At 40.5% G+C, this 27,871-nt stretch overlaps 2 protein-coding genes across 3 annotated transcripts in view; both read left to right on the top strand.

Moving 5' to 3' along the window:
• Positions 1–246: 246 nt before the first annotated feature.
• fancd2 (FA complementation group D2) lies at positions 247–11,456 on the top strand. 2 transcript variants are annotated; one of them, XM_028405942.1, is made up of 44 exons: positions 247–328; positions 557–617; positions 795–926; positions 1,013–1,080; positions 1,170–1,276; positions 1,556–1,616; positions 1,726–1,778; positions 1,863–1,941; positions 2,070–2,194; positions 2,273–2,360; positions 2,434–2,538; positions 2,645–2,739; positions 2,828–2,933; positions 3,133–3,168; positions 3,461–3,607; positions 3,703–3,837; positions 3,923–4,054; positions 4,173–4,280; positions 4,349–4,458; positions 4,547–4,601; positions 4,968–5,087; positions 5,402–5,475; positions 5,566–5,709; positions 5,854–5,954; positions 6,047–6,162; positions 6,237–6,345; positions 6,423–6,521; positions 6,790–6,881; positions 6,960–7,115; positions 7,236–7,352; positions 7,533–7,661; positions 7,738–7,856; positions 7,986–8,096; positions 8,239–8,369; positions 8,449–8,548; positions 8,789–8,911; positions 9,115–9,208; positions 9,290–9,361; positions 9,501–9,539; positions 9,629–9,703; positions 9,953–10,027; positions 10,156–10,302; positions 10,378–10,482; positions 11,241–11,456. In XM_028405942.1, exons 2-44 carry the CDS (start codon positions 557–559, stop codon positions 11,319–11,321), a joined length of 4,332 nt encoding a protein of 1,443 aa, XP_028261743.1. In that variant the 5' UTR covers positions 247–328; the 3' UTR covers positions 11,322–11,456. The 2 variants fall into 2 exon arrangements, with proteins under 2 accessions (XP_028261743.1, XP_028261742.1); XM_028405941.1 differs by having other exon boundaries at positions 6,787–6,881.
• Positions 11,457–14,140: 2,684 nt separating this feature from the next.
• The window catches only part of tex264a (testis expressed 264, ER-phagy receptor a), a 60,195-nt gene continuing 46,464 nt past the window's right edge, over positions 14,141–27,871 (top strand). Inside the window, exons 1-2 of the mRNA XM_028407187.1 lie at positions 14,141–14,618; positions 25,644–25,865. Of these exons, the coding sequence (XP_028262988.1) occupies positions 14,361–14,618; positions 25,644–25,865 (480 nt within the window). The 5' untranslated portion in view covers positions 14,141–14,360. The remainder of the gene's footprint in view (positions 14,619–25,643; positions 25,866–27,871) is intronic.

The following is a 27,871-nucleotide window of genomic DNA, read 5'->3' as shown; positions in this document are numbered from 1 at the left end:
TAACATGCATCAAACATGCAAAATTTTTCAATCAATTAACGGCGCCATAAAGATATGTGATTATATTTTTTAGGTAAAACATTTTCCTGATACATAAATCTTTTACAGTGGCCTTAGTCTTATTGAAACTGCTTATTTTATTCGTTCATGTATTGGAGACGAAGGAGGAAGCAAGTGGCACTGAAACAGCTTCCTCATACGTGCTCTTTGATAAAACTGCGCATGTGCAGCATGTTGTGACGTTACGAAGCGCGAACTCACTGGCGCGGAAGTTTGTGTGTTTATAATTTCAACAGTTTGTCCGTCTGAGTTCATCTGTCTGTTAAACGTATGTCTCACTTTGTTTTTTATTGTTAATGACTGTCAGACGTTGTATTCACCCGATATAACAAAAAAGCTTGTGTTGTTGTCATTGAATAATTCAACTACTTAGAGTGGTTTGGTTCTGCTGTGTTAAACTGTATAGAACAAGTGTTCGATGGCTGGCTTGTTTTTCCTTTGTGGATGTTGGCCCAGTTCGGCGTTTAACATTCTGCTCACCTTTATATTTCATCAGATGATGCGTAAAAAGCGACGATACTCTGTGGATACAGGAGACCAACCAGCTTCAACCAATAGTAAGTTTAATGCAGCCTTAATTTGTTATTCATACTTCCATTCTTTCCACATCAACCCATTGAAAGATATCCCGAATGTCTATCGAGGCTCAAGGAGGACCTGTATTCTAGTCTATTCTATTCGGAGCCCTGTTGTTGTCATCATCTGGATATGATGTTATTCTCTGCTTCCTGTAGAGACAAAGAAAAATCGCAGCACAGGTCGCCAATCGAAGCAAGATGTTCCTGAAACAAATGAGAGTGTGTTTGGCAGGTTTCTGAGGGAGGCAGGTGTCACTGTGAAAAATGGTGGCAGTTCAAATGAGATTGGTAAACACTCTCGTTTGTCACAGTTTCAAAACACATCAGGAGCTAGAGTCAGGAATTTACATCCATCTTTACATTTTCACCTCCAGCTGTTGATCAGTTAGTTTTCCAGAAACGGATACAGAAACAACTACAAAAGAGTCCCAGCTACCCTGGTGTGAGTATAAACCCAAGTACTAACCCTGAACTACGAAAATAAAGTGATAAAGTTTGTTGCTCATGGTAAAATGCCCTTTTGTTGCATAGGTCATACAGGAATTCATCTCTGGGTTGGAGTCCTATGTAGAGAACCCTGACAGGTTTAGGAACTGTCTCCTTCCATGTGTTCCACAGTTGCCCGATGGAGACTGCAGGTAAAAAAAAGAAAAAAGGTCAATGAAACACCATAGAGGCTACATTCAACAACTCTTTTGCTGATACAGGGCACAGCTAAACCCATTTTATGTACTGGCCCACCAACAAATCAAAATGGAATATCTGTTTTTCCCCATCGCTAAATGAGTATGTTCCAAAATATGAAATATTTACAATAAGATAAAAGTCTTAAACATATAAGTCAAGTGGATTTAAATAGTAAAGGATCTTCTCAGTCAGTATGATGTTACTGACTGACACATTTCTCTCTACTGCAGTTCAGTCAGCTCATTCCAGGAGAGCCTACTGCGCATGCTGTTAGGTATCGAGATGCTTCAGGTATAATTTTCTGCATAACTGGTGAAAGAACTCTGAACAGAGCTGCACACAAAAAAAAACATACAAAATGATGCAGCTCAGATCTTTAATAACAACCTCTTTCTTGTAGACTTTGATAACTAACATATTGCTCGAGAAGCTTCCTGAGTTTATGTTGGATGGGTGAGTATATTGGCAGTATTACTTTTACATCACATTGTCTCTGGTTTTCTAAAAGTAACTGTAATTGTGTTCTGGACCTTGCAGCCCTGTTAATGGAGGACTCAGTATTCCACGCATGATTATTAACCAGCTTAAATGGCTAGACAGAGTTGTGGACACTAAGGTAATAATTTTTTGTGATGATAGGTTCTTTGCTGATGTGCACCGTTTGCCTTGTCATTATATTTTCCTTTATAGTAGTCATCACTAAATTATAGATGTGCTTGTTTACTTCTGCTCCTTTTCTCGCAGGAACTGGCAGCAAAACTCATGGAGCTTGTTTCAGTAGCACCTGTGGAGGTTCAATGTGACATTATCACCAGTCTACCAGAGATACTGGAAGATTCCCAGCACAATGATATAGCCAGGGAGCTCAAGTATGAACCGTAAATCGTTATTGGTGACAGTTTTTTTGTCTTCACCGAGCAGGCCTAAATCTATTTTCTACTCAACAGCTCCTTACTTCAGGAGAATACTCAGTTGACTGTTCCCATCCTGGATGCCCTGTCTAGTTTCAACCTCAGTTCTTCATTACTTGCAGAGGTAGTACACGCACACACACATGAACACACATGTATCACTGTGTAAATAACTTTGTTATTCTCCACTGCCTCAGGTTCGTTCAGCTGTTATGGCCACGTTGGCTGCTGTGCAACTGGAAGATCTACCTGTGGTGGTGAAGTTCATTCTGCACTCTGTCTCAGCCTCTGATGCAAATGAGGTCAGAGCTGTCATGTAGCAATTGCGTTAATTCTATCTGTACAACAGCACATTTATTTTGACATGTATATGTACAGCATCTCATTTACCTGTGTGTGTGTGTGTAGGTAGTGTGTAATCTTCGAAAAAAACTGGAGTTGGAGCAGTGTGTTCTTCCTCCTGTGCTACAGGCCTCTCAGAGTCGCATGAAGAGTAAAGGAGGGTAAGATAGCAGATTCCAGTCCAGTTACACCATCTTAACATGTAGGTTCTTGTTAATGTGATCTGATAAGTCTGTTTTTTTGGCGTAGGTCCACACCAGCAGCTGGAAGTAGTCAGGACAGCATTGTGTTGATACTCGACTGCATAAAGTCTGCAGTGCGATTCCAGAAAAGCATTTCTGAGGCTTGGCTCAAGGTGTGAAATCATTTTTTGTTCTTTAAGGGTTAAGGTCCAGGTTCTGGGCTTTAGTGGTGAGGGCGCAGATAGTAGACACACAAATACTGTTCCATTTCCAAGCTTGTATGAGCATCTTTTGGGGGTCTAGTGCTTTGTATCACATAGGTGCTAAAGCAATTCATTTCAGTATTACTAACTTATACTGTTTAATTATTAGGCGGTAGAGTCTGTGGATGAAGTGGAGGACCACAAGGTGAGTTCATTGTATTCCTGAAGAACATTCATTGGAAAGATAATATGTTATAAAACAGTATAACAGGTTGTCTATAAGTCTCATTCACATACAGATCACTATATCAGCTATTGGGTGTGTTAAGCTAAAAGTGATATCTTCATAGCACTTTTTTATGTACAATACTAATACTGTGTATCTGCCTGTAATTAGTATAATTGGAGTAATAGCCTAGAATAAGTTTATATAAGCATTCATTTGGTAGATTAAGTTATCATGGATCACATCACTTTTTTCTTTACTCTCATGTCAGATTATAGATCTGCTGGTACTCTTCATCTTGCACTCCACCAACTCCAACCAGAGCCGACGGGGGGCAGAGAGAGTGTTGAAAGCCAAAGTGAGGAATGGACTGATCCAAGAGCCTCTGCTACAGAAAACCTTCAGGGATAATGCTCAGGTATGTACGTGTGCAAATATAAATATAAAATCAGGAACATGCTGTTTAAACTGTTGATAATTGTGTTGTAAATATTTTGCTTATTTATATGCTAGGTCTTGCGAGGGTACTTTCCCTCCATCCTGGCTCTAGGTCAGAGTTTGGTGCGCTCTCCTGACCCCAGCGCAGTGTCATTTGGTGGACACATGTATCGACATGCTTTTGCTGCTTTTGACACTTACTGCCATCAGGTGGGTTCAGTATTTATTTTAAGCACAAAATGTGTATTTGAATGTAAACTCTTCTGAGCCATTCCACCTTGTTTCATATTTTTAGGAGGTGGTTGGCTCTCTAGTGACCCATGTGTGTAGTGGTGTAGGTGGGGAGGTTGACACAGCTCTGGAGCTGCTTTGTGGGCTGGTCACAGAAAACCCATCAGAAATGGCCTTGTATGCTGTTTTTGTCAAGGTAATGCACTGGTCTAAATATTCAAAGACTTACTAAACATGCACTGTATAAATAGTGTACAAAACACCATATTGCTATCAGATGGACGGTTTTCAATTGATGGTGATATTTGACATAGGGAATCTTGGACTACATGGACAACCTCTCACCTCAGCAGATTCGTAGACTCTTCCACCTTCTGAGTAAACTGGCCTTTGGACAACAGCAGCAAGGATCTCACATCCAGGTCAGACATCAGTTATTTCTTGGTGTTCTTCCCCCACTGAGCCCTCTTTTTTCCGTTCCTTCCCTTAGGATGACATGCACATAGTGATCCGCAAACAGCTCTCCAGCACCGTGCCTAAGTACAAGCGCATTGGTATCATTGGTGCTGTAATGATTGTAGGGAGTATGGGTGCTCTCAGGTAAAAACTGCATCTCAAAACCGTATTTTCTGCTAATATTCTTCATTTTTATCCATTTTCCATCATATTCTCTGTCTTCCACCTTCAGGCCCAAAGTGGAAGAATCACAGAATGGGTCATTGTCACAAGAAACGTCCAGACAGGTGTGTATAAGACCTGTGTGTATGCTTATTCCAGTATGCCTCTACTTTTATCTTTTAGTTTGGGTTTAATAGTGAATTACAACTGCTCATCCTTACATCTATTACATATTTATAATCTTTCATCGCCAAAAAGGGCTGGAGTTGGCTCAGATTTTCAGACCAGTATATTTAGTAAGCAAAGAAATCCTCCTTCAGTTCGAGGATGTAAGCACTCATTATTTAGACCACTGTACTGATTCATACCCAAGTACAGAGTCTAGAACATCACCTACATGAACCTGGAACAAAGATTAATCCTAACAACAGTCAGTATTTGTTTCGTCTCCACTGTCACAGATTTCTGGGTTGTAAACATGTTTGTTGCAGGTGACAGCCCTGTTGGATCTGGTGAAATCGAGCAGTGAAAGCTCTCCTGAGGCTGCGGCTCTGTACTATGATGAACTGGCCAACCTGATTTCGGACTCTACCCTGGATCCACAGGTGCAGGTGCGAGTGTCAGTGATTTACATCTCTTATCTTATTTGGCATACGTTTAAAGGGACACTTCACCACCAAAGTAAATCCTCAGTGTTTTCCGTTATCCCACATACCTGTTAATCCATTTAGACTCTCTTGATGTGAGTTGCAGAGTTTAGAAGATAATGACTATAGAGATTTGTTTATGACTATATGTCACTCAGCTTGTGGCGCTACAAGCTCCAAACTAAACTTAAAGCATGGTGATGTCATGCATTTACCTTTTTGGGAGGAGAATATTTCATGATTAAAGTCTAGTCTTGTCTTAATTGTCCTGCCACCAGGAAATGATCGGAAAGAGAGTGCTAGATGACTTCCAGGAAGACTTTATAGTGGATGTAGGACCAGAAATAAAAAGGTTGGTGCAGTTACACCTCAGTATGTCTAAATATTCATTCCTTTAAATAAACTCCTATAACTCCTAATCCTTCATGCCTGTTTGTTTCAGTTCCTTCACCTTTCCAGTTTGTGTGATGTATGATTTGGATGAGGAGGGGAGTCAAGGACGCATTGCCATAAACCTGCTTCCTCTGTTGGACATTCACTTCCAACACAAAGGAGAGCAGCACAATCTAAACCAGAAAGCACCAAAGTTAGTGCTCCACCTCTAACCAGTTCTGATGAATACAAATTTAGTCAATAAGACCTTACACTTCCAGTATTGCTCCAGCTTTACTTTGTGTGATTTGTTTTCATTATAAATATAATAATTTAAATCCTACATCTTATGTGGCAGGCGAGGGTCTCCTCTCTGCTTGTCTCCATTTTTTCGGCTCCTGAGGCTGTGCGAGGAGAAACTACATCAGGGAGACCTTGAGGAGATTGATGGCCTTCTAGGTGAGGAAGAGAAAGTAAAACATTTCTTTTTAGAAAATACTTGTGTTCTAAAACAATTTATGTTCTTATATTACTTTTTTGCTGCATAACAGGGTGCCCTCTGATCCTCACAGACATGGAAGTAGTAGAGAAAATAGAAAGCCTGTCCAAAACTGAGAGGGAATTCCTCTGTACATTGCTCTTTCATACCATCAACTGGTTCAGAGAGGTAACTGCGTGTTAAGGCCAAATTAGTCAAGTAATGGATTTGTGGCTAAAGCTGTGTGTGTGTTTTTTCCACAGGTTATAAATGCATTCTGTAGACTTAAAGAAACTGAGATGAAGATGAAAGTGATGACTCGCCTGCAGAATATCACTTACCTACAGTCATTGCTGGAAAGAGCTCTGGCAGGTGAGTTCATGATTCAACAGAGGAAGGCCTCACAATGATGCATGATGATTTGATGCATGATAATTTCACTATTACAGGAACACCTGGCTATGTTCCACCAGTTTGCAACTTTGATGGAGAAAGCGCAGAGGGGATTGTGCTTAGTGCCTCTGCTCCTGTGAATAAGGCAAAAAAAGGTATCCACCCTAGATAGAGGATGTTTGACTTAAGTAGGTAAAATACCACCTGCATCCTAATTTCCAGTGTGCCTGCTCAGCTACAAATTCCACCTGTCTTTGCTCAAGCTCGAACAACATTCAGTGTTAATCGGTTAAAAAGATATAATATATTAAACTAGATATGAACTTTATAACTGTCTTCTAGAGGTTGATTTGTGGACTCATCTACAAATGCATGCTAATTTCATTGTAAAAGAATGTCTACCTGACTCCTGTTGTTTAGAAGGCTCAGGAAAGAAGAGGAAAGCTGCTGGAAAGAATTCCTCTGAAAACAGCTTTCAGTCTGAGGAGGCTACTGAGGCAGATGAAACTCAGCAGGTATATCCAGTCCTCACATGATTCTGTTTTTTTTGCACAAGTAAGTGAGCTGACAATCTGATACTGCTTGTACTGAAGGAGCAGCCAGAAAAGGAGAAAGAGAAGGAGACCCGGCCAGGGGTCAGCTTGGTGTCCTACAAGCAGTTTTTTAGAGAGCTGGACTTGGAGGTGCTGAGTGTTCTGCAGTGTGGCCTGCTGTCACGCTCTGTGTTGGACTCTGAGCTCCAAATCAAGGTAGGAATGATAGTCTTAAGTTGTCATGAACAACAATATCCCATGTCATCCTGGAACCACAAGATCACTTGGGGGAAATGTATGGATTCATTCGGATTGTAATCTTCTGATGTTACTAAGGTACAAGAGGAGGTTCTGTTGGGTCCAGCTGAGCTTGTTTTCCTGCTGGAGGACCTGCTTCGTAAAGTGGAGTTCAGCCTTACAGCTGCCCCTGCAAAGAGAGCACCGTTCCTCAAGGTAGAGAAGAGAGTAAATGATGATGATGATGATCTAAAATCATTTATTTGAAAGGCCAGGCATAGTAAAATATATTTGTCTATTTATTAATTTACCCATGATGATAAAAGCATTTAATTACTACCACACTATAGAAACATTTAATATCTTCTCCATAATAAAATATGTTTTTTTTTATAGGGAAGGGCTGATAAGAGTTTGGGGTTCTCACATCTACAACAGAAGAGCCCCAAAGATATTGCTTCCTGTTGTGTCCAGCTGATGCCTGCCCTTTGCTCTCACCTAGAGAACTGCCACAACCATTTTCAGGTATGAAATCATCTTAACATTTGATAGAAAGCCTCAGCTTCCAGATGTCTCTAAAATACCGACTCTATGTTTTCAGGCTCTACTATCTGAGAACAATGGTGTTGTGGATGGACCTGTAACAGATGTGCAGGAGCACCAGTTAATGTCAGCAAGCTACCAGCTGCTCCTGCACATCCTGATCACTATTTTTCGCTGGTAAGGACAGTCTTTTGTGTGAGAAGAAACATATTACCATAGATTTATCTTTTTCTTTAGTTAAAGCTGTATGCCTTTAATCCTGCCTTTAATTTGTATATATGTTGTGTGCACATGTGCATTTGTCAGGTCTGGGTTTAGTCAGCCAGGACAGCGGAGCTTACTGAAGAAAGCTCTGGGAGTTTTGGCAGGACGACTGAAAGAATGTAGTGCTGAGTTGAGCTTGGAGCAACTTGTAAAGTGAGTGTTCAGTTTAAAGATAAAACCAGAAAATATATACCCACACACGTATAAAGAAGGACCTATTAGCAGAATATACTCAAGGCAACTTGTCTGTGTTGACAAAATTAAATGTATTCATTTTCACTTTTGTTTTGTGTAGACACAGTTTTGAGTACCTGCTGAACTTCCGCAGCACAATGCCCAGTCTTGGCACAGCTCTATGTTTCACCCAGCTTCTGTCCAATGTGTCAGAGAAAGGAGGAAGTTCTGCTGCCTACAGAGAAAAAATCAGTTAGTCTGTTACTTTAAACATAATTTACCTACTATTCAAATCAAATGTGACAATAATTGGATGATTTTTCCTTCCTAGCTTCCCTGGCTCAGCGTTTCCTGAGTCAAGAGTGGGTAACAGCCAGTGGCGAGAGGGAGAGAGGAAACAAGTTCAATGAAGCACTTCACACTCTGCTGAGGTGTGTTTACATTTCATTAAAGGCTTAAAAATCAAATAGAGAAAATAATCACAATAGGGGTGGTGTTAGAGCCAGACTGATAAATTACCACCAGGTTCATTAAACCAGGTCATCACACACACATGAGGCAATTCAGAAATCATACTGTAATTACAGAGTTCATCACCTTGTTCCCCATTTGTTATCATATATTATGCTACCACAACAATTACATCATTGTCTTCTCCCACCTCTCTGCAGCATCTACTTGGAGAATGTTGATGATGTTCTAAAGGCAGTGGAGGAACTAGCAGGAAATGGAATCGCTGAACTCATCACTGCATCCAAAGATGCAAGCTCTTCCTCCTGGCCCACGCTCAGCAGGTAGTACAACTTGTATCTTTTTGGACCTTAGTCTGGACAGTGATTTAGCAGATTTACATTAGATTGCGAGAGTAGAGTGCTAAAAGATTAGAGAAGTAGCAGACTCAAATTAATTAATGATTGCAATAAATTAGCCAGTGTTATTAAACACTATATTCAAGACATATTGTTCTGTTCACTCTCCTGTTATTGTCTTTCTTCAGGCAGACATTTTTGGTGTTTTACAAAGTGTTGATGGCAGAGCTCGAGAAAGCTGTCAGAAAGATTCCTGCTGTCAAAATAAGCGACAGCACAGAGGTCAGCCACTAGATGTCATACTGTTTAGTATGTTCTCCTGTCTGTAGCATAAATATAATCATAAAACCTATGTTCTTCTAGGCTCAGAGTGAGAAATTGCTGACATGGAACCTGGCAGTCAGAGATTTTCACATCCTGGTCAACCTTGTTAAGGTACACCTACACATATAGAGTTTAGCATACTATTAAACTGTGGGTTAAATATCAGTCAGTCTATCACTTTGTTTTCTTCTCATCTTTTAATTAGATAAACAAAACTGCAACTTATTGTTTTCTGCTGATTTTGTTGCAGGTGTTTGATTCCCGGCCGGTACTCAATGTGTGCTTAAAGGTGAGCTGCACCTGTGCTGAATAAGGGTTTACTTTCAGTTAAAACAGTTTTGACTCTGTATGAACCTATTTTAATGCTTGAATTGGTAGTATGGTCGCCTTTTCCTGGAGTCCTTCCTGAAGTTGGGGATGCCACTACTAGACTACAGTTTCAAAGGACACAAGGTAAACATGAAGTGACATCACAGCAACTTTCAGCATCACAGACATGACCAGAAATTGATGGGATTTTGCCTTGTCACTTATTTTATGTAAGCAAAAATTATTTGGTAAAGCATCTCTCTGAACCCCTAAACTGAAATGCATGGTTTCATTAGACAGTCACCAAAAGCACACTTTAATGGCATTAAAGCATAGCAAAACAAACATATTTTTTGTTGTTGTATGAAATCCCCCCTGTGATGTGTTTTTAAGGAGGATGTGCAGAGCCTGCTGAAAACCTTTCAGCTCAGCACTCGGCAGCTCCACCACATGTGTGGACATTCTAAGGTAGCTCTGGATTTACAGAATCTTTCCAGTTTCACGTGTTTTTTGTTTTAAATTAGAGGAAAGGCACCTGAAGTCAGGACAGGAACTGTTTACTTATGGTAGCCTTGTCATGCTATGTTGGTACTCAGCTTCACCAGGATACCAGCTTGACCAATCATGTACCAGCCCTGAAGAAGAGCCTGGAGCAGTTTCTTTACAGAGTGAAGGCCATGCTGACGCTTAACAACTGTCAGGAGGCCTTTTGGATGGGTAACCTGAAGAATCGCAACCTGAAGGTAAGACATCGAACTGCATTCATATTTGTGCATTGAGAGTCATCAACCAAAAGCGATGATACCCTGTGCCCACAGGGTGAGGAGATTCTATCTCAGAGAGAAGAAGGTGATGAAGATGGTGATGATGATGCTGACGAAGAGGTGCAACAGTCACCAGCACAGGAACACTCAGATGATGAGGTACTTGATGTTTCTAGAGCGATGGGATGTCTAAATCATGAACTGGGCTGACACCAAGTCGATTTGTTGCAAATGAGTTTGTTGTTTTTTTTATTTAACATTACTCTAAAACTACTTTAAAATAATTATGATTTACAACAAACATCAATAAATTCAAATCAAATTCACATGAAAGAGCTAACAGAAGGGCTTCACTTCTTAAAAGCCTAGTATTCTCTGACTGCTTACCCCCATAGCCTGTGGACATGTTATGTCAGTGTTTTTGTTCTAGCTTACCTTTAAAAACAGTCAGAAGGATGCCCATGTTGATCATCTCTATCCATTTTGCCACCACCTCCTGAGGAGATTGCTGAGGTGTCAGACAGGGATGAAACTGAGGATGCAAAATAGGTCTACTCCTGGTGTAGGAGGAGTGATCAGTGTATGTCAATGTTTATTGTGAATTAACAAACTCTAAAATACAATTGTGAATACTAACTGAATGCCATTTATGAAAACACTTCAACCAAACAGCCTGCTTTCATCATCATTATTATTATGATGGTTCCTGGTTGGTTAGGAGGCAGTTGAAATTGTGGAGAGAAGTGTGCTGATAAGATAGTGAGTGGAGTTCTCTTGCAGCTAATTATTAGTGGCTGACAGTTAAGAGTGAGAGCAACAGTTTTACATGGTGTTTGTTCCTGTGATACACAGTCACAGCATTCCTTTCCCGACCCTTGTGTGCATAACTTCAAATGTTCTTTTGTGGTTTGTTTCAGGCTCAAGAGAGTGACTCTGAGGAAAGTAGGACGATTCACAAAAGGGACGATGAAGATGAAATCACAGATGACTCTGAGTGATGCTTGACAACTGAAAAAAACAATGAACCTTTTCTTTTACAGAATTTACAGTTAGCTTAAGTTCCTGAGGACTGTTCGGGGCTTTTTATCTGAACACTTTACAAAAAGTTTTCTTACATATGGCAATAACAAAATAAGCACATTTAGGAAATACTTCCACCATGCTATGGCTGTTGGTGTCTGTTAGGTTAGGTTTGGTAAAACATTGTGTTATATTTGTTTGTGAACATAATACATGGATTTGTTATTAAGTATTAAATATTTCCTGTGTTTAAACATGAGTAATTATTACTAAATAAATTGTTATAAAATGCATGTTTTTCAGTTTTGATACTAACCACCACCTTACATTTTTTTCATGATTACAGTGATATACAGCGGGATTTTTGCTGTGGTGACATGCAAGAGCTCTGACTTGAAGAATTAGACAAGGCTGGGAAAAGAACATCACAGTATGATGATTAAACACTGCGACCTTTGTTGTAGGCAAATCCCATAAAGAGGGACACCACTGATTTGCGTAAGCTCTAACTGTAGTTCAAACATCATCTTTGATACTTTGAGGACCTTGGCTTATTTGTGAAAATGTGAATGGAAAATGATTCATTTATTCAAAAACATCTCAAGATTCTTTATCCTGCATTTTCTACTTTAAGAAAGTCATTGAATTTTAAGTAAAATGTTAGAAATATCCAGGCCTGGTGTCTTCTGACTAGTCAACTTTAGCAGCTTGTATGGAAAATACATCAGACTCTAACAAATTCTTGGGTTAAAGGGTTGGATTGGTTTGACAGGGGTCTAATACTGTTCCAATTGATAATATGTTAGTGCATAAATGACCTCATGGTTCATACACAAACATCTCATGTCGGATCTGTGTGAGATTTCTTATTTAATGCATCACAGATGTGGGCTTCTTTAGTGACTTTTTCAAGTCAGGTTTTCAGTCTTCAGCACACGTTTTTATTTGTTTATTTTTTTACCTTTATTTGAACAAGGTAACTCACAAAGTACCATTAACATGCATTTTATCCTCAAGTTGCCACATCCCTGCTATCAAGACGAAATAAGGATTGCTAGTGCCACAGTTACTTTCAGATATTACTTAAATTAAGTCAACAATAACGTGCTGGTCTGTCCCTATAGTGGCCCAAAATAGATTATATCACAGCTTTAAAAGTCCGATATGTAAAATGCTACAACTGACAACTTTTTTAAGTATCACAATCTGTATAATCTATACCTTTCCTTAATGACTGTCCAGTATAATAAATGTTGCGCATTTCTTGGAGGAGGCAGGTAACACTGTTAGAATCATGTTCTTTGATTTTTCCAGTGCGTTTAACACCGTGCAGCCTGCCCTTTTGAATAGGAAGCTCCTGGACATGCAGGTAGAGACCCCACTGGTCACCTGGATCACTAACTATCTTACAGGTCGACCACAATTTGTGAGGCTGAGGAACACCGTCTCGGACACGATAGTGAGCAGCACGGGGGCACCCCAGGGCACGGTACTGTCTCCATTCCTGTTCACACTCTATACATCGGACTTCAGACACTGCTCACAGTCCTGCCACCTGCAGAAGTTCTCGGATGACTCTGCCATTGTGGGCTGTACCAGCAGAGGTCGGGAGGCGGAGTATATGAGTGTGGTGGACAGCTTTGTGGAGTGGTGCGGACAGAACCACCTGCAGCTGAATGTCACAAAGACAAGAGAGCTGGTGGTGGACTTCAGGAAGCACCAGACACTCCCTAACCCGGTCAGCATCAAGGGTACCAACGTGGACATTGTGGACAGCTACAAATACCTGGGTGTCCACATTGACCACAAACTGGACTGGTCCACAAACGCAGAGGCAATATACAGGAAGGGACAGAGTCGCCTGTATCTACTGAGGAGACTCAGGTCCTTTAACGTCTGCCAGACCATGCTGCAGATGTTTTACCACTCGGTGGTCTCCAGCGTCATCTTCTACGCTGTAGTGTGCTGGGGCAGCAGGATGAAGACGGCCGACACCAACAGACTCAACAAGCTCATTAGGAAGGCTGGCTCGGTGCTGGGAGTGGAGCTGGAGTCTGTGGTGGAGGTGACGGAGAGGAGGATACTGAGGAAACTCCTCAGTATTCGTAACAACACGTCTCACCCCCTGCACGACACACTGCTGTCCTACAGGAGCACATTCAGCGGTAGACTGAGACTACCGAGGAGCAGCACAGAACGCCACAGGAGGTCCTTCCTGCCAGTGGCCATCAGACTGTATAACTCCTCCCCTTTCTGTAGGGAGAAGCGCTAGATAATCATGTCAGGCATCACTGTCATTCCTATATTATGTTTACTTAGCACCTTACATCTCCATATTGTATCCATGTATCATATATTGTGCTCATACCGTGTACTGTACTCTTTTTGGATTATAGTGACACTTATACTCTGTACTTAACTGCATTTAATGTAACTTAATACCTCTGGCACAAGAATTTCCTTCGGGATTAATAAAGTTTTATCTTATCTTATCTTATCTTATCTTATCTTATCTTCTCTTTTTTTCCGCGCAACCTGTGGTTGAACCATTCATGCAATCATAGATGAGTATCATTAACCATATTAATAATATATCTACTCTTGTCCTCAGCGAAGTGTTCACATATGAAAAGGAGCAATATTCACTATTTCGTTTTAAATATTTACTATAATTGTTGATATTTTAACTGCTTGATTTACAAATGCAAACTCGTCACTTCAGTATTATAATCGCACTCCCCCCCCTGAGCAACTAAGAATGGTCTATCCCGGAAGCTTGTCCCACTGTTTGGGGAAATACCATAAACAAACTAGCTTGTCTGTCTGCTTGAACGAGTTCAGTGGTCTTTTGTTTTGACGTTATTTCGACAGTTAAAAGCAAATTAATTGAAAACACGCGTTTTTTGTGCTGTCACTCGAAACACCGGGACGACCCTGTCTGTGAATGTAACCCGGAGGAACCGTTTAGCTTTGACAGATTCTGCTCTGAGTACAGTTGCACCGCTTGGGGAGAGACAATGTCTGATTTAATTCTGGTGCTCCTGATAATTGTCCTGCTTGTTTGTCTAGTTGTGACGGTTGGGGGCTTGCTGCTGTACTCGGGGCTGCTGTCGGACGTGGTGATTAAGACTGGGCCACCTCCAATCAGAAATGTAACCATTGCTTACAAGTTCAAAGAGGGATCTTACAAAGACTGTGGGGCAGTCTACACAGAGACCTGCAGCATTGGGCCAAAGCTGAGCTCCATCGGTGTCTTCTACGATGACCCCAAGCAGGTGAGACCCCCATCACTGAGTCTGATTTACACTTGACCCCATGACATAACCACAAACTGTACTTTGTTTCCTGATAAGATGTCACAGTCACTGAGATAGGTTTTGTTTGACCTGGACAGAGTCCTAAATGTCACGTAGTATATTTAAAAAGTGTTTCACCATCTAATTATGTTGTGATTGTGAGGTTAGTGGGAAATGAAAGTAAAATCCACATATGCCTGTTACGGTACTCCATTTACATATCCCATCAAACCTTCTCAGAGCTTAAGGTGCAATAAATGGCTTCTTTTGTCCAGCCAACAATCCAAAATCAAAGTGTATTTCATACACCTTGAGTAACAATTGTTTATTGAGACTTTACAAATACTTGTCAGACTTTCAGTTTGAACTTTTTCAAGTAATTAATAATCTGCCGTACTACTGCCAGTCTCTAGTCATTTAACTCTAGAATATACAGAGATATTTCTAATTTGAAATAGCCTGTTTTCATTCACTCTGTCTTGTCTGAATAGTTTGGAGAAACTGAGGTGTAATCTACACTGTAAGCAGATGTAATTCAGCATATTTAGGGGTTAAATGTACAAGCTGCCTTTTAAGGAACAGAGCCTGAATGATGAAACCAGTCAGCTGTTCATTGCCACGTTGCACTGTTGATATTTTTTCCGCTCTCATCTGTGTGGCTCCGAGGTGCTTCACGCATTTGTCTGCCTCTGACTCAAAGATGGCATCTAGACTGGAAAGTAGAGGGTCAAACACAGCCTCTTCACGTGTGTCTGAAGAGAGTTGACAGATGTCTGAAAACATACCGGTTTCTCCTGTAGTTTACATGGATGTCTCATTAACAGTCACAGTCGCAATCCAGATGCAATAAGCTGTGGATTGCCTTTTTTTTTGGCAGCTTCATCCAAAACCTGATTTTAAATAAACAGGCCATCCTCCTGCTCAGATAGGTGGTTACTCCCTGCTTTCGTTCCACTTATCTCTGCTGATCACGAGTTGTGTTTTTAGTCAACAAATATGTCTGCACAACAGCTGCTTGTTAGACTGGAATGTTTGTTGAGTTCCCAGCTGATACGGGAAGACTGTGTACACAAAAGGTGTGTAGTATAATCAAATGTCACAGAAGACAAATGTTACTTTTGACTTAAAAAAACATAACTAACTGTACAACACTCTTTGATTGCCTTATGTCAAGTAAGTTCCACAGACATGCGAGTGCTACGTTTATAAGACATCTGATAAATAGTGATAATAGTGTGGAAAAAGGGGGCATTTGACAGAGGACAGAAACAGTCTCTGTGTCTGAGTTGCAGCATTTATTCATGCCCAGCTACTGAGCCAAATCATAATTCAGTCATCCTTTGTGGAGCAAAGAATGTGGTGCACTGACAGGACTGTGTTGTGTGGCATTTCTGCCTACACCCACTAACAGTATAGACTTTTAGTAGAGGTTCTGACTGTGAGTCATGGCAGTGAAAAGTTAAGCTTTTAAAATATTTCCCCTGGTGCTGGAGTTTGTGGAAAACTTGTATCATAATGGGGAATGACAGTATGTCTAAGAGCAGACAGACTGCAGATCTCATGGCTAGAGGTTAGATTAAGGATTAAAATTAATTGTAAATGTTTAAGTTGAATCCATTTTAACTTTCAAGATATTCTTTATTCAGCCATCATTTTCACAAGAGTGCAGTGAATATTCTTAGCAACAGTAAACATTAAACAGTACAAACACATTCAGTGAATTTAGTACAAATTAAGCAGCTATCACACTGACCAAGAGTCCAGCTTTGTCACCGTTATTAAAATGTAATTTAAATTCCCCTTATTGTATTCACCTCTGACAGTTTTAGATGCTTCTCTGCATTAAACAGAACATTGCAATCAGGGCTTGTGTATTTAAAAGCTGTTCTGACTCTGACTGTGAACAAACATTTGTGGAGCGCAGGACATGTTTTAGTGATTACACCTGTATGTCGGATATGAAGGAACCAGTCTAAGGAGCAATCCAACAGATGCCTGCAGACTTTCAAACAGAAAGTAATGGTGTGCATTCTGTAATCAGATAGCACAATAGTATTCTTTAGGTCATTCAGTAAGGCTTTGTTCACTGATGCAGAGCGTAATACATTTGATTGTTGAAAAATTCTTTGTCACTAAAGGTCGAGAAACTTGTTGCATGGCTTCTGTTATTTTTTGCGGGATTGTTTTTGCATTAATGCCCCCTGAGAGGTTTAAAGGGTTTGTGGGGTCAACTCTTACTTTGTTTGATTTACGTGAGCTGTTGCCATGGACTGTAGACTCGTAAAGGAACCATTGAATCTGATATATATGTCCAAAATTCTATTTTCTACAATACTATCCAACATGTGTTCGATGCGGATGAAAACGGTAACACAGACGTTTTGCAGATGTATGCAGATGTCAGACATGATTACATGTTTTGACTGTGAAGCATGACTGCAGCATTTCCCTCTTGTTTGAACTATTTACTAATATACAGTATACAGTTTTACATCCAGGGACAAATGGAAAGAAAATAAGATTATTACATCTGTTTTCTCTAAGGGTTGACTTGTTTTGTTTAAAGAATTTATTTAAACAAAACCATGTGAACAAGTTGAGGAAAAATCATAAAACATCTGATATTGAATAGTTAATAACATAACATAATAATAGTTACTGCTGTAAAAAGGAAAGTACAAACACCTCACTATTGTAGTATAAATACTGCTGTATTGGAGTAAAAGAAACTGACCACTTTACACTTTTACAGTTGTCAAATGTGGATGCTGTTTTTGAACTACTATGAATATCTACACTCATTAATTTGTAGTCAACTCTTTATACAAGTTTTCTCCTTTCCATCTGTGCTTTGATTTCTGTGGACAGCTGGACACTAGATGGCACTATAAGAACTGAAATGGAGTTTGTGTGGGCAGCAGGTGCATCCTCCAAACCACATCTGTCTATCTTTACACTCTAATTTTTACAATGGCAATAAGTATTATGACTTTTTTTCATCAGGTCAAAATGAATTTCATCATATTCTGATAAAACTAAATTTTCTACCCGCATGAGAGGCTTTATTGACACTGTGTATTCTGGACTCGGCATTTTATTTTTTTTTCATCTGATTCAGGTTACAATAGTATATAATGCATGCATTATATAATAGTAGTAGTTAAATAGTTGCTGTTTAATAAATGTGATGAAAGCTCTGATAAGTCTTCTGTTACAATAGTTGGATGCATATGTATATATGCATATATACATGATCAGACAGGTAAAAGTTGTTGAAGCAACACAAAATTTCTCATTTGTTCATAACTATTCATCCTTGTATGCTTGTAATTGCTATAACTAATTAGCAGAGAAGCTTGAGGGGCTGAACAATTCAGCTTTTTAGCTCACGGGTACTCAGTGACCCACAACATAGGAGGCTTTATAGTTAAACCATCTGAGGCAGAGTTGCCTCAGGCTGTAATGTAATGGAGCTTTGGCACAGGTGTGAACAAGTCCCAGATTAGACCAAGAACAGACTTAAACATTAGAATTTGTGGAGGTAGCACCCTATTGTTGTAGTACAGGAGAGAAGTCACAAGCAGTCTGTCAGTCTGCAAGGAAACTCCAGAGCAAGATCAAGAACAAGAGTGGGCAGCAGTGAACACACAGATCCCTGTGTGTGTGTCTGTGTGTGGGTTTGAATGTGAAGAATAAAATAATAAACTACCAGAGAGATTGATTGTAATTTCAGTCTCTCAGTGGATATTAGATGTATGGTTATATCTTCAACCATAATGCTGCCTGGTTAAGTGCATCTAATCCTGCTGCTTCTGAAGAACGTAACATGTTGTGTTTGTATTGGGGATAAACTAGAGCTGCTCCTCTGATCCACTGAATTCCCACTTTGTTTTTGCTTCTGAAGCCCACTCATCGGCTTCCCATGACAAGTAGGGGAAAATGAAATGTCATGTGTGTAGACACACAAAATCTGGGAGTGGCAATGAGAGATGAAGCGAGGTGCGGGGCTGCCTTGGATGAGGGGTATAAATTGGTAGGGGTCTGATTCACCTTGAGAGCTTTGCAGTGCTCCAATTCATCAATCGGAATTTCAGATCAGAACGCCAAGCATCGCTGCACTCCCAGTCAAATTTATTAGCACTTTATGGCCGCTTGTCTGTCTGTCGACGGCAACAACATGAAGGGGGGGCTGCTGGCAAGAGGTTGCTGCTTTTTAAAGGTGGATATAAAATGAGAAATAAATGCAGCGCTACTCTGAAGTCTGATCCCACAGGTCTTCAAGTCAATATTATGCAAGATTGTGGAACACCAACTCTCCCTGTAGTAAACCACCCTATTAATGTTTATGGACATGTACACTAAGTGAGATACTAGAAGACGAGATGGCAGCAATCATGACAGGATGTATTGGAGGACTGCATTTTTATCCTGGAATACAACTTGATTTGTTAACTGCTGAATGGAAACACATTACCAGCGGACATGTTCTGATTAATGTGTGAAACAAGAAGTTGAAGAATGTCTTTAAATTTGTTGCACCATCAATCAAGCTTTTTAGCTGGCGATGCACAGGATATTGGTTTACACAGCTGAATATTTATCAGAGAGAAATGGATGGAGGATGAGGGGTGAACATTTGTAGAGAAGGAAGTCAGGCTGTGCAGAGGAGGAAGGGATTCATTCATATTTCCTATTAGAGGAAGATTAACTCCCTGCCTGTGACATCTGGCTGGAGGAGTGCCACACTGTGTCCAGCTGGCCGAGAAGTGGTAAACCAGCTCCACAACTGTGGCAAAGGAAAACTGTGTCCTGCCTCCAGCGGCCTGCTTATCCTCACCAGTAATTATACATGCCAGAACTCCCAGGATGCCATGTGTAATTACCAGCTAAGTCTGAGCACAGCCTGAAGGGACAGAGCTGCACTTGCTGAACGAGAAATGGAGGCAGAAAAACAGATTTCCACTGGCTTCTGACTTTAGGGGCCACTGAGACCGACACCTCATCACATCACTGGAGACATCATCTGGACACTTTGAGGCCCCCATCCAATTGATGTTTGAACTTTACAACTTAATATAATGCTTGATGTTTCCCTGCTAAAAATAATCATTTTCCCTAACTGCTTTTTGGCTAAGCTGTGTACTCGCTTCACTGCAACTCCTGCTCCATTAATTTAGCTGCAAACAGTGCATCACAGCATACCTGTGGTCCCAGTGCTGCGCAGCCCTGTAAGTTTCAATTTCCTTCCTAGCGACTGTGTCTCTTGCTGTCTCATCTGCCAGTGGGGGGCGAACAGCATCCAATCAGCTAAGACAGGTTATCTCTCTGACACACTGAGGCGAAAGACGGCTCTTGTTGAGAAATTGCTTGTCCTGTAGTCTTCTGTTCTCCTCCCTCCCCATGTGTCAGGTTTTTTGCTTGTTCTTGGAAGTGTCCTAAACACCATCTGTCTCAGTGTTCCAGATGTAAAAAGAACGATACTGTGAACCAGTGAACAGGAAAAGAGAGCTCTTCAACAGGAGCAGTGGTGTGTGTTGTTTGTGCAAAACATTCATCTGATTCAACTGGTCTGGATATAAAATATGATTTTGTTGTGTGATTATGTGCTCTTGAATAACTTTGTGTTTATTGTAAATGCTGCATTTGCTGCTTGCCCTGCTTCACTACAGACCTTGATGTGAAGATGATGTAGAGGTCTTGAGAGGCTCCAAATTTGCAGATGTATTGGCTACAGTGCAATGAAGGACCCTCATACAATCACAGCCTCTTTAACTCCAGTCTGTCATTATGATTAACCTAGTTTGCCAACACACGCATGAAAGGCAAACATATCACATTTATTTTTTGTATCGTTATAGTGACACTATTGTTTTTTATTGACAAACCTGTAAACACAAAAATGGGAAATTATTTATTCTTTACTGCTGTTTTGTGCCTTATATCAATGCTGGCATGTTGTATGTTAGTTTTAGTAGTCAATCAAGAGTGAAAATGAAAGTGAAACGACCCAACTGTTTTTCATTTGACCAGCTTGTTGGAAAGAAAAAACAGTCAGCGAATACCTGATTGTCCGTCCAATCATCTGCCAAGTATCTAAAGGACGTTGAGATGATGGAAGGCGTCTGGACTTGTAGAGTTTTCTTCAAGACGTTCCGCTGCTTGGATGAGCAGACGAATATGACCCGGATGACTGAGAATCTTCATCAACCTTTCTAAAGGACCAGAATTTGTTGTTCTGGCAATTTGATTTCTTTTTCTTTTCTTTCTTTATGCAACATTGGGGACGTATATGGTAGCTAATGCTGCTTGTTAATCCTTGTCCGCCCTACACCTCAGAAAGGACCAATAGTAAAAGGATCTGCCCTCAAAACATTCCCAAGTCATGATGACCAGGAAGAAAGAGGTACCAAGCCAAGAGCAGAAGAGATGAAGAGAGTAAATCCTCATTAAGTGTCTGCTAATAAAGAATTACCTCTGTCAGCTGTACCTTTTTATTGTTGGAGAGCCCTCATTCATCAAAAACGGCCCTTGTAACCTCAAGCAAAGAATTGCTTTTGAAATTACTTTTTCTCTGAACTGGTCCTTGGAGGCTCAGCTTAAGGGAATCAGGTAGAGATGGGAATGGCACAATTTGTGCAGGAAAGCCCTCTTTAGGGTCTGTGAACCACAAGCTGTTCCATGTGTGTCCATAAAATTTACAAGTGTGCACAATATAGGGAACAACAGACACATGAAATCATCCGAGGCATAACAAGTCAGTTAACTGAAATGGTTTTACAAGCCTGGCAGAGAAACAGAGTATGTCAAGTGTTGACTTACTTAGGTAGTCTTTCCATTATGTACCCCTCTGCCTTTCACCCAGGCCAATCAAAAGGCACTACCTGCTTTCCTCCAGTACCTGTGAGAACGGAATTCACGCTGTCAAAAAGGCAGCTTTAGCAGTGTGGACAGCATCTAAGAATTTCTGCCTTTTGTGGTGTTAGAATTTCAGACACAAACAAAACAACTGTACTGGAGAAGACAAGACAAGTCAAGTACATGGAGTGGTGTTCCTCTCCTTCCTAATTGCCTGTAGTCTCAGGGGTGTGTTATCTGGAGGGAAGCAGAGATGAGATGCAGTCAGGGCTGCTGTTTGTTCTTGCCACTGTGTGGGATGTGAATGATAGCTAGAGCCCTGAATGATATCATTAGTGAACTACTGCTTTGACTAACACTCTGGTTTATCAGTGCAGAGAGCATGGGAGATGGTGAGATATACATACGATAGAAGCAGGACTGTGGGAGGACAGTTGTTATCCCCTCTGTGTTTCAATAGTTGTTGCTGTGTCTTATCTTAGACCACCAGTGTTGACAGGGAGTAGCTCTGTACAGAAGCCTTCCTGACAGCCCATACATTTGATGCATCCATGTGGGAAAGAGGACGATGCAGACCAATCCCTGCACATAAATCCCTTTAAACGAGAGCTAGAAAAAATGGCTGGAGGAGCATACAATGTTACTTGATAAAATTATAACAGTTCTTATACAAATAATAACTAAGGAACTGCACACAGACAAAACCAGAAACCAAAACTAAGACTCAAGAGTCAACATGGAGAGTAAAATGGTATCTGCCCTGATGCTGGTTAAACCTTTTGTTTGTGCTTGCTGGGAGTTGAAACCTGGTCTAAGCTTTCATAAAATCATTAGTTCGAAAAACAGTTCCTAAAAGATTTCTGCAATATTTCCTGCAGTACTTTTTTTCCAATTATTGAATATTTAAGCCACACCCTGGCCTTTTTATTTTTTTATAAGAGCTGAAACTTGATCTCTTAGAGACCACTATTACTGGAAAGGTCCCCAGTTAGCAATTTCTGTCTTTGTTGACATTATCGCGTAGGATTCACTTACACTGCTTACACTTACACTTACACTTACATACACTATTATTATAGATCAGTGTGTTTGGGCACATTTGTGTAAATTATTTATTGAAATTATGATGATCTATAAGATCCACCAGATCTCTTAAACTTTGCTTTCACTTAAAATTTGCATATTCTATAAGTCTTGGATTGTTGGTTTTTCTCCCTTTTCCTTTTTTCTGCTGACCCTTGTATCACTTCACCGGGGTTTGGGTTTTTTTTTTGCTTTTCTTGAAAGGGAGTTTAGTCCATTGTGCACAAAAGAGCTCCACACACAATAATGCTGGCTTCCCTAAATTGGTCCACAAATTCGTTTAGTAAAAGTAATGAACCAGGAACAAAATTTAGACCTTCATAACACAGAAACTGTTAGGAGGTCACCAAAAGTTCATGCAGCATGAATTATAATTTATTGTTTATTTCAGCCATACCACTCAGTTTTATTGGTCAACAATATGCTTTTTTAATATAGTATTGCTTTTATCTTCTAGTGTTTGACTTCAAAATTATGTTGTTAAAATGCAATAATAACACATGGTGCACATTACACGTGATTCAAAGTATGTACATGTTGGTAGACTAAACAGATGGGTACATTGTCTCATTGCTGCAGTAATTTACTCTGACATTGCTAACACAGCCATTGTGAGTGCCTGTTTGCAGTGAGTCATTGCTTCATTGTAAATAGATCTCGTATATCTCTGGCTGCCTTGAATGAATAATTCCCTTTCAAAAGCAGGTGATCTGTGTTCTCTGACTCACCGTTGAACAGGGTGTCAGGTGACAGTAAAGATTATCTGCTCATACTGAACAGACACTGTCAGTCATTATTATTACCCACATGAAACAGACATTAAGAGGCACCGAGGGTAAGGGGATGAGTGATCAAATAGATTTATCCCAGCCCGGGAGTCTCACTGGCAGCCCACGCTGCTGAATTACGGCACAAAAACTGAGGTATGAACAAAGTAGGACAGCAGGAACAGAGTGTAGTAGCAACAGAGTGCAGTCAAAAAATAGCCCAGAATGTGAGAAATGAGATGGAAAAGAAGAGGACGTTGTGGTGTTTAGATGTGTTAATTATGCGAGGATGCCAGGGACATGAAGATGAGTGTTGCTGGCTCCCATCTGTGCCCCCTTGGTGCCAGCCCTTCACACACAGCCACCATCACATAGCAGAAACCAGCAGCAGGTCTTAAAGGATGATGCCAGGGTTTTTGTATGTTTTAATGTGTTCACTGTGCATAAGTAAACTTCATTTGCACTTTTTATATGGGAAAAATCAGCAGCGGCAATGACAGAAAAACTTGCTTTGGGTCTCAGATTATGTTGTTCCTGTGTGTGTTACTGATGTGTATCTGCGGGTGATTTTTGTAGAGAATAATGGAAACCATTTGGGTGTGATTTTACAGGCAGCATGGTGTTGCAGTGGTTAGCACCGTCACCTCACAGCAAGAAGGTTCCCAGTTCGATTTTGGCTGGGGCCTTTCTGTGTAGTTTGAATGTTCTCCCTGTGCCTGCGTGGGGTTTACACTGGTACTCTGACTTTCTCCCACCTTTTAAAGGCGTGCTTGTTAGGTTAATTGGTGACTCTAAATTGCCCTGAGGTGTGAGAGTGAGTATGAATGGTTGTTTTTCTGTGTATGTTGCACTGTAATGGGCTCTCGCCCATAGATAGCTGAGATAGGCTTTAGCACCCTCGTGACCCTGTATTACAGGACATAGCAGGTGCAGAAGATGGATGGATAGATGAGTGATAGATGTGCTTTCATTGGTTTTATTGTGTCATTTGTTTAACAAATCTGCACAAAATCTTGTAATTCTCACAGCACATCATAATCCTGTTTACTAAAATACAAATATTTTTAGCCTAAAGTTCCGCAGGAAATACCAAGAGACATATAAACTGCTACTGCAGGATCTACAAAATGGTGGGCTGTAATGTAAAGTGCACCCACTCTCCATCTGTTGCTGTCAGACAGACTCAAACTGTCTGCGAGCAGATGTGAGTGGGAGATTCTCTGTCAGATCCTCTTCCGACTGACAACTCACTCAATGATTGTTACTCTGCCTCTCTCACATCTGCATGCATGTGGGCACATTAAGAGACACAGAGAGGCCTTTAAGTGAAGGAGATCCAACCTGCATGTCAGCGTGTTCTTTTCAAGTGTCATTAGGCAAGACAAACAACCCCCCTTTGTTCCAGAAGTCCAGCCCTGCAGCTCATCCTACAAACAATGAAGGATCAAGATAATATTTGCATATTTGTCTTTGATAAATAATAAAAAAAGCACAGATGCGATTTGAACCCCAACATATGTGACCTAACTGTGGGATATATGCAGGAAGATGTTCACCAGAGCTGGCAGCTCTCTGTCCACTGACACTTCAGACTATGTGAAAGTGCAACATCTCCACAAGTTTAAATCAAATAGCTTCTATTTTTACTTCCACACATGCAGTTTCATGCTGAAGCAGCATTTACTATGAGAGTAATACATTGATAATAGCTTTACATACATAGTATTGTATGTATACTATGTTATTTTCTTCTGCATCAAGTTAGAGTGAAAACCATTTAAGAACATAAAAATGTTCATCTTGGAACAATGGAATAATTTGTTGTCTTGCAACAAGTAAATAAAAATGGCGCCTTTTTTCCTTCTGTTTTTCTACAGCATTAAATAAAAGAAGATAAGAAAATACCAATGTTTTCTAGGTTGTATATCAAATTTTAGTTGTGCTCTTCTTTTTGTCGGCAACTTACGGGCATCCAGTTCTATCACTGGCAGCTGTATCTTCTATTTTTTTTTTTTACTTTATCATCACTAAATAACAAAATAAGTATTAAAGGTTTTACACATAGCAAAGACATATATATGTATTTGTTCTAAATAAATCATTCAAAATAAATGTCTCAAAGACTCAGCAAAAATGTGCTACTGGTCAAATTGGTCACATTGTTCCTCCAACAGAGGGCGTTACCTTGCTGTGTGTCTGACAGCTGCTCAAGACCTTTCTTAGTGTGAGGTGACTCACTGCAGGCCTGCAAAAGGTTGTATGTTTATAATATGCAAATCCTTTCTTTCTGTCCACCCAGAGACCACCAGAGAAATGTCGTTACGTGGTGGGCAGTGTCCTGTGTGAGGGTGAGGAGCAGCCGGATGAGGAATTGCAGAAGATGTATGAGCAGTTTGGCTTCAAAGTGTTTTCTCTGCCAGAAGTGAGCCACGCTGTGACCACCAGCTTCCCTTGCACCACCCCTCTGTCCCACGTGCTGGGACCCTACAGGGTCTACCCCACACTGGCTTCCTACATCGAGGTACAGATACACTAGTAACACCCAGACATTAGTGCAATGCGTGGATCTGGTTTTAGGAGCACAGTTGTAAACTGTTTGACCTGAGTATGTGATTTGTTTAACAAAAGGGTAATTTTATGTCCTACAGTTCATGTTTTCCTATGAAAACCTGTGGTAGGAATCTTCTTTTTTATGCCATTTACTTTTATATTTCAGTGAGTAACAACACCTTGCAATCTTGTATCTGTCCTCTTTTCTGCTTGCTGCTTGTCACAAGATCCTCACTTGTGTGTTGTTTAATTTATCACATGAGCAGATGAGGTCTTTAAAGAAGATTAAGAATAGATGAAGTAGTTGGAATTGAAGGTACGTCTTGAGTCCCGCGACCCGTATGCTGGGCTCCATGTCCTCAGGATAGGCCTGGAAAAAAGCTATTGACATTTACTGATGACATTTACACACATGGATTCATTTAGGGGCATCCCACTGCATGAATAATGCTTATGTGTGCTTTTGTGTGAGTGTGTGCCCCCATGTCCATCCATCTGTTTATTTAAGCATCTATCTTTTCATGCCAGATAAAAAAGATGCACTAACTAGTCAGGAAATATATCATGATCTCTAGAAAATATACAGGATTTTTTTTCATACCTACCTGTTGTGACTGGTACAAACCTTTTGTCTCTGCAGCTTTTTTTAATGACTACACAAAGGGATTAAATGTGAAAGTAGAAGTGATGCTGTTGTTGACATAGGAGTCCTTTGTCTGTTGTTGTGTTCTGTTGAGTAGAGGAAGTAGATGCCAGTGGCACCGTCCACTGTATCCAGCTCTGCCAGCATATCAAAGTGATATCAAATCCATGCTAAAGATAGCCCGTGTATCATAGGCACAACCTTTCTGAAAGGTCTCACTTGGTTGTGCAGTGTGTCTTTTACCCTGGTCCATTACCATATTTTCTGTTGTGTAATAAAACAGCAGTAGTTTTGTCAGCAGTTGTCATTGCATACTGCTCTAGATCTACTACGATGCACACACTATGGTAACCAGCTGCTTCGTTTGACCTGCCCAGAAGGTGCTGCACCCAGATACGTTCTCATTTATCCAGGCAGCTCAACCAACCAGCAGAAGCTGCTAGAGCAGGATATGATCGCCCCTGAGCTGCCAGGAGCTGAACTATAAGAGTTCATCTGGTTCAACAGTCAGCTGTAACACTGTAATATGTGTTGTTTGCTAGTTCGAATCTGCCTCAGTAAGGATGATCTTGACTTTAGGCATTTTTACACTGTACAAGCCCCCGTCTACAGATTCTAATGAAAAGAAACACTGTCTGATCTGCTTACAATCATCTGCTAGTTTTCTCATGTTTTTTCTGTGGTAACGTGGCGCTATAGAGTGCACCCTGCATATGAAAGGGCAGGACAAAAGCTGTGACATGTGCACTGACATAGACTAAACGGTCATAGCTTCACATAGTGTTAAAACTGACTAGTATTCCCTTTTTAGTGCCGTTACATAATCATGGCTAGTGTCAATGTGCATTTTTGTGAGCGTGTAGCTCTGTCTTTTGAGCTAGCTGTAACCCTAATTTGCTGTGAGACAGAAGTGCCTTGTCCGTCACTTGACCCGAGTTTCCTGAAAGGTTGTTTAGGAGCTTTTACTGTATAATGCCTAATAACACACTAACAACTAGTTTGAACTGTGAAGTGCCGAGTTCACAATGCATATACCAACTACAGCAAGGCTAATGAATAATGGAGTGTGGTTTAGAGAGGCTTGGTTAGAGGATGGGACTGTATGTGACTGTGTGCACATACTGTATTTATGATTAATTGAGTAGAGTTGAGTAGGACTTTGTGAGGATATGTCACACAAGTGTCACCCTTTCAAAGTCCTCAGCAGAGATGCAGCATATAGTCAGCCTTTTCCTACTTACCGGTATATTGAACGCAAGCTATATTTCCTCTCAGCAATATTGGTACAATCTTTAATGGGAGTAAAATTATGTACTGTGTCTCTGCATCCTGCT

The sequence above is a fragment of the Parambassis ranga genome, chromosome 5, assembly GCF_900634625.1.
Source record: "Parambassis ranga chromosome 5, fParRan2.1, whole genome shotgun sequence".
NCBI classification, from domain to species: Eukaryota; Metazoa; Chordata; class Actinopteri; family Ambassidae; genus Parambassis; species Parambassis ranga.
Note: the sequence above shows the minus strand (reverse complement) of the source record. Positions and strands in the feature narration are given on the sequence as shown.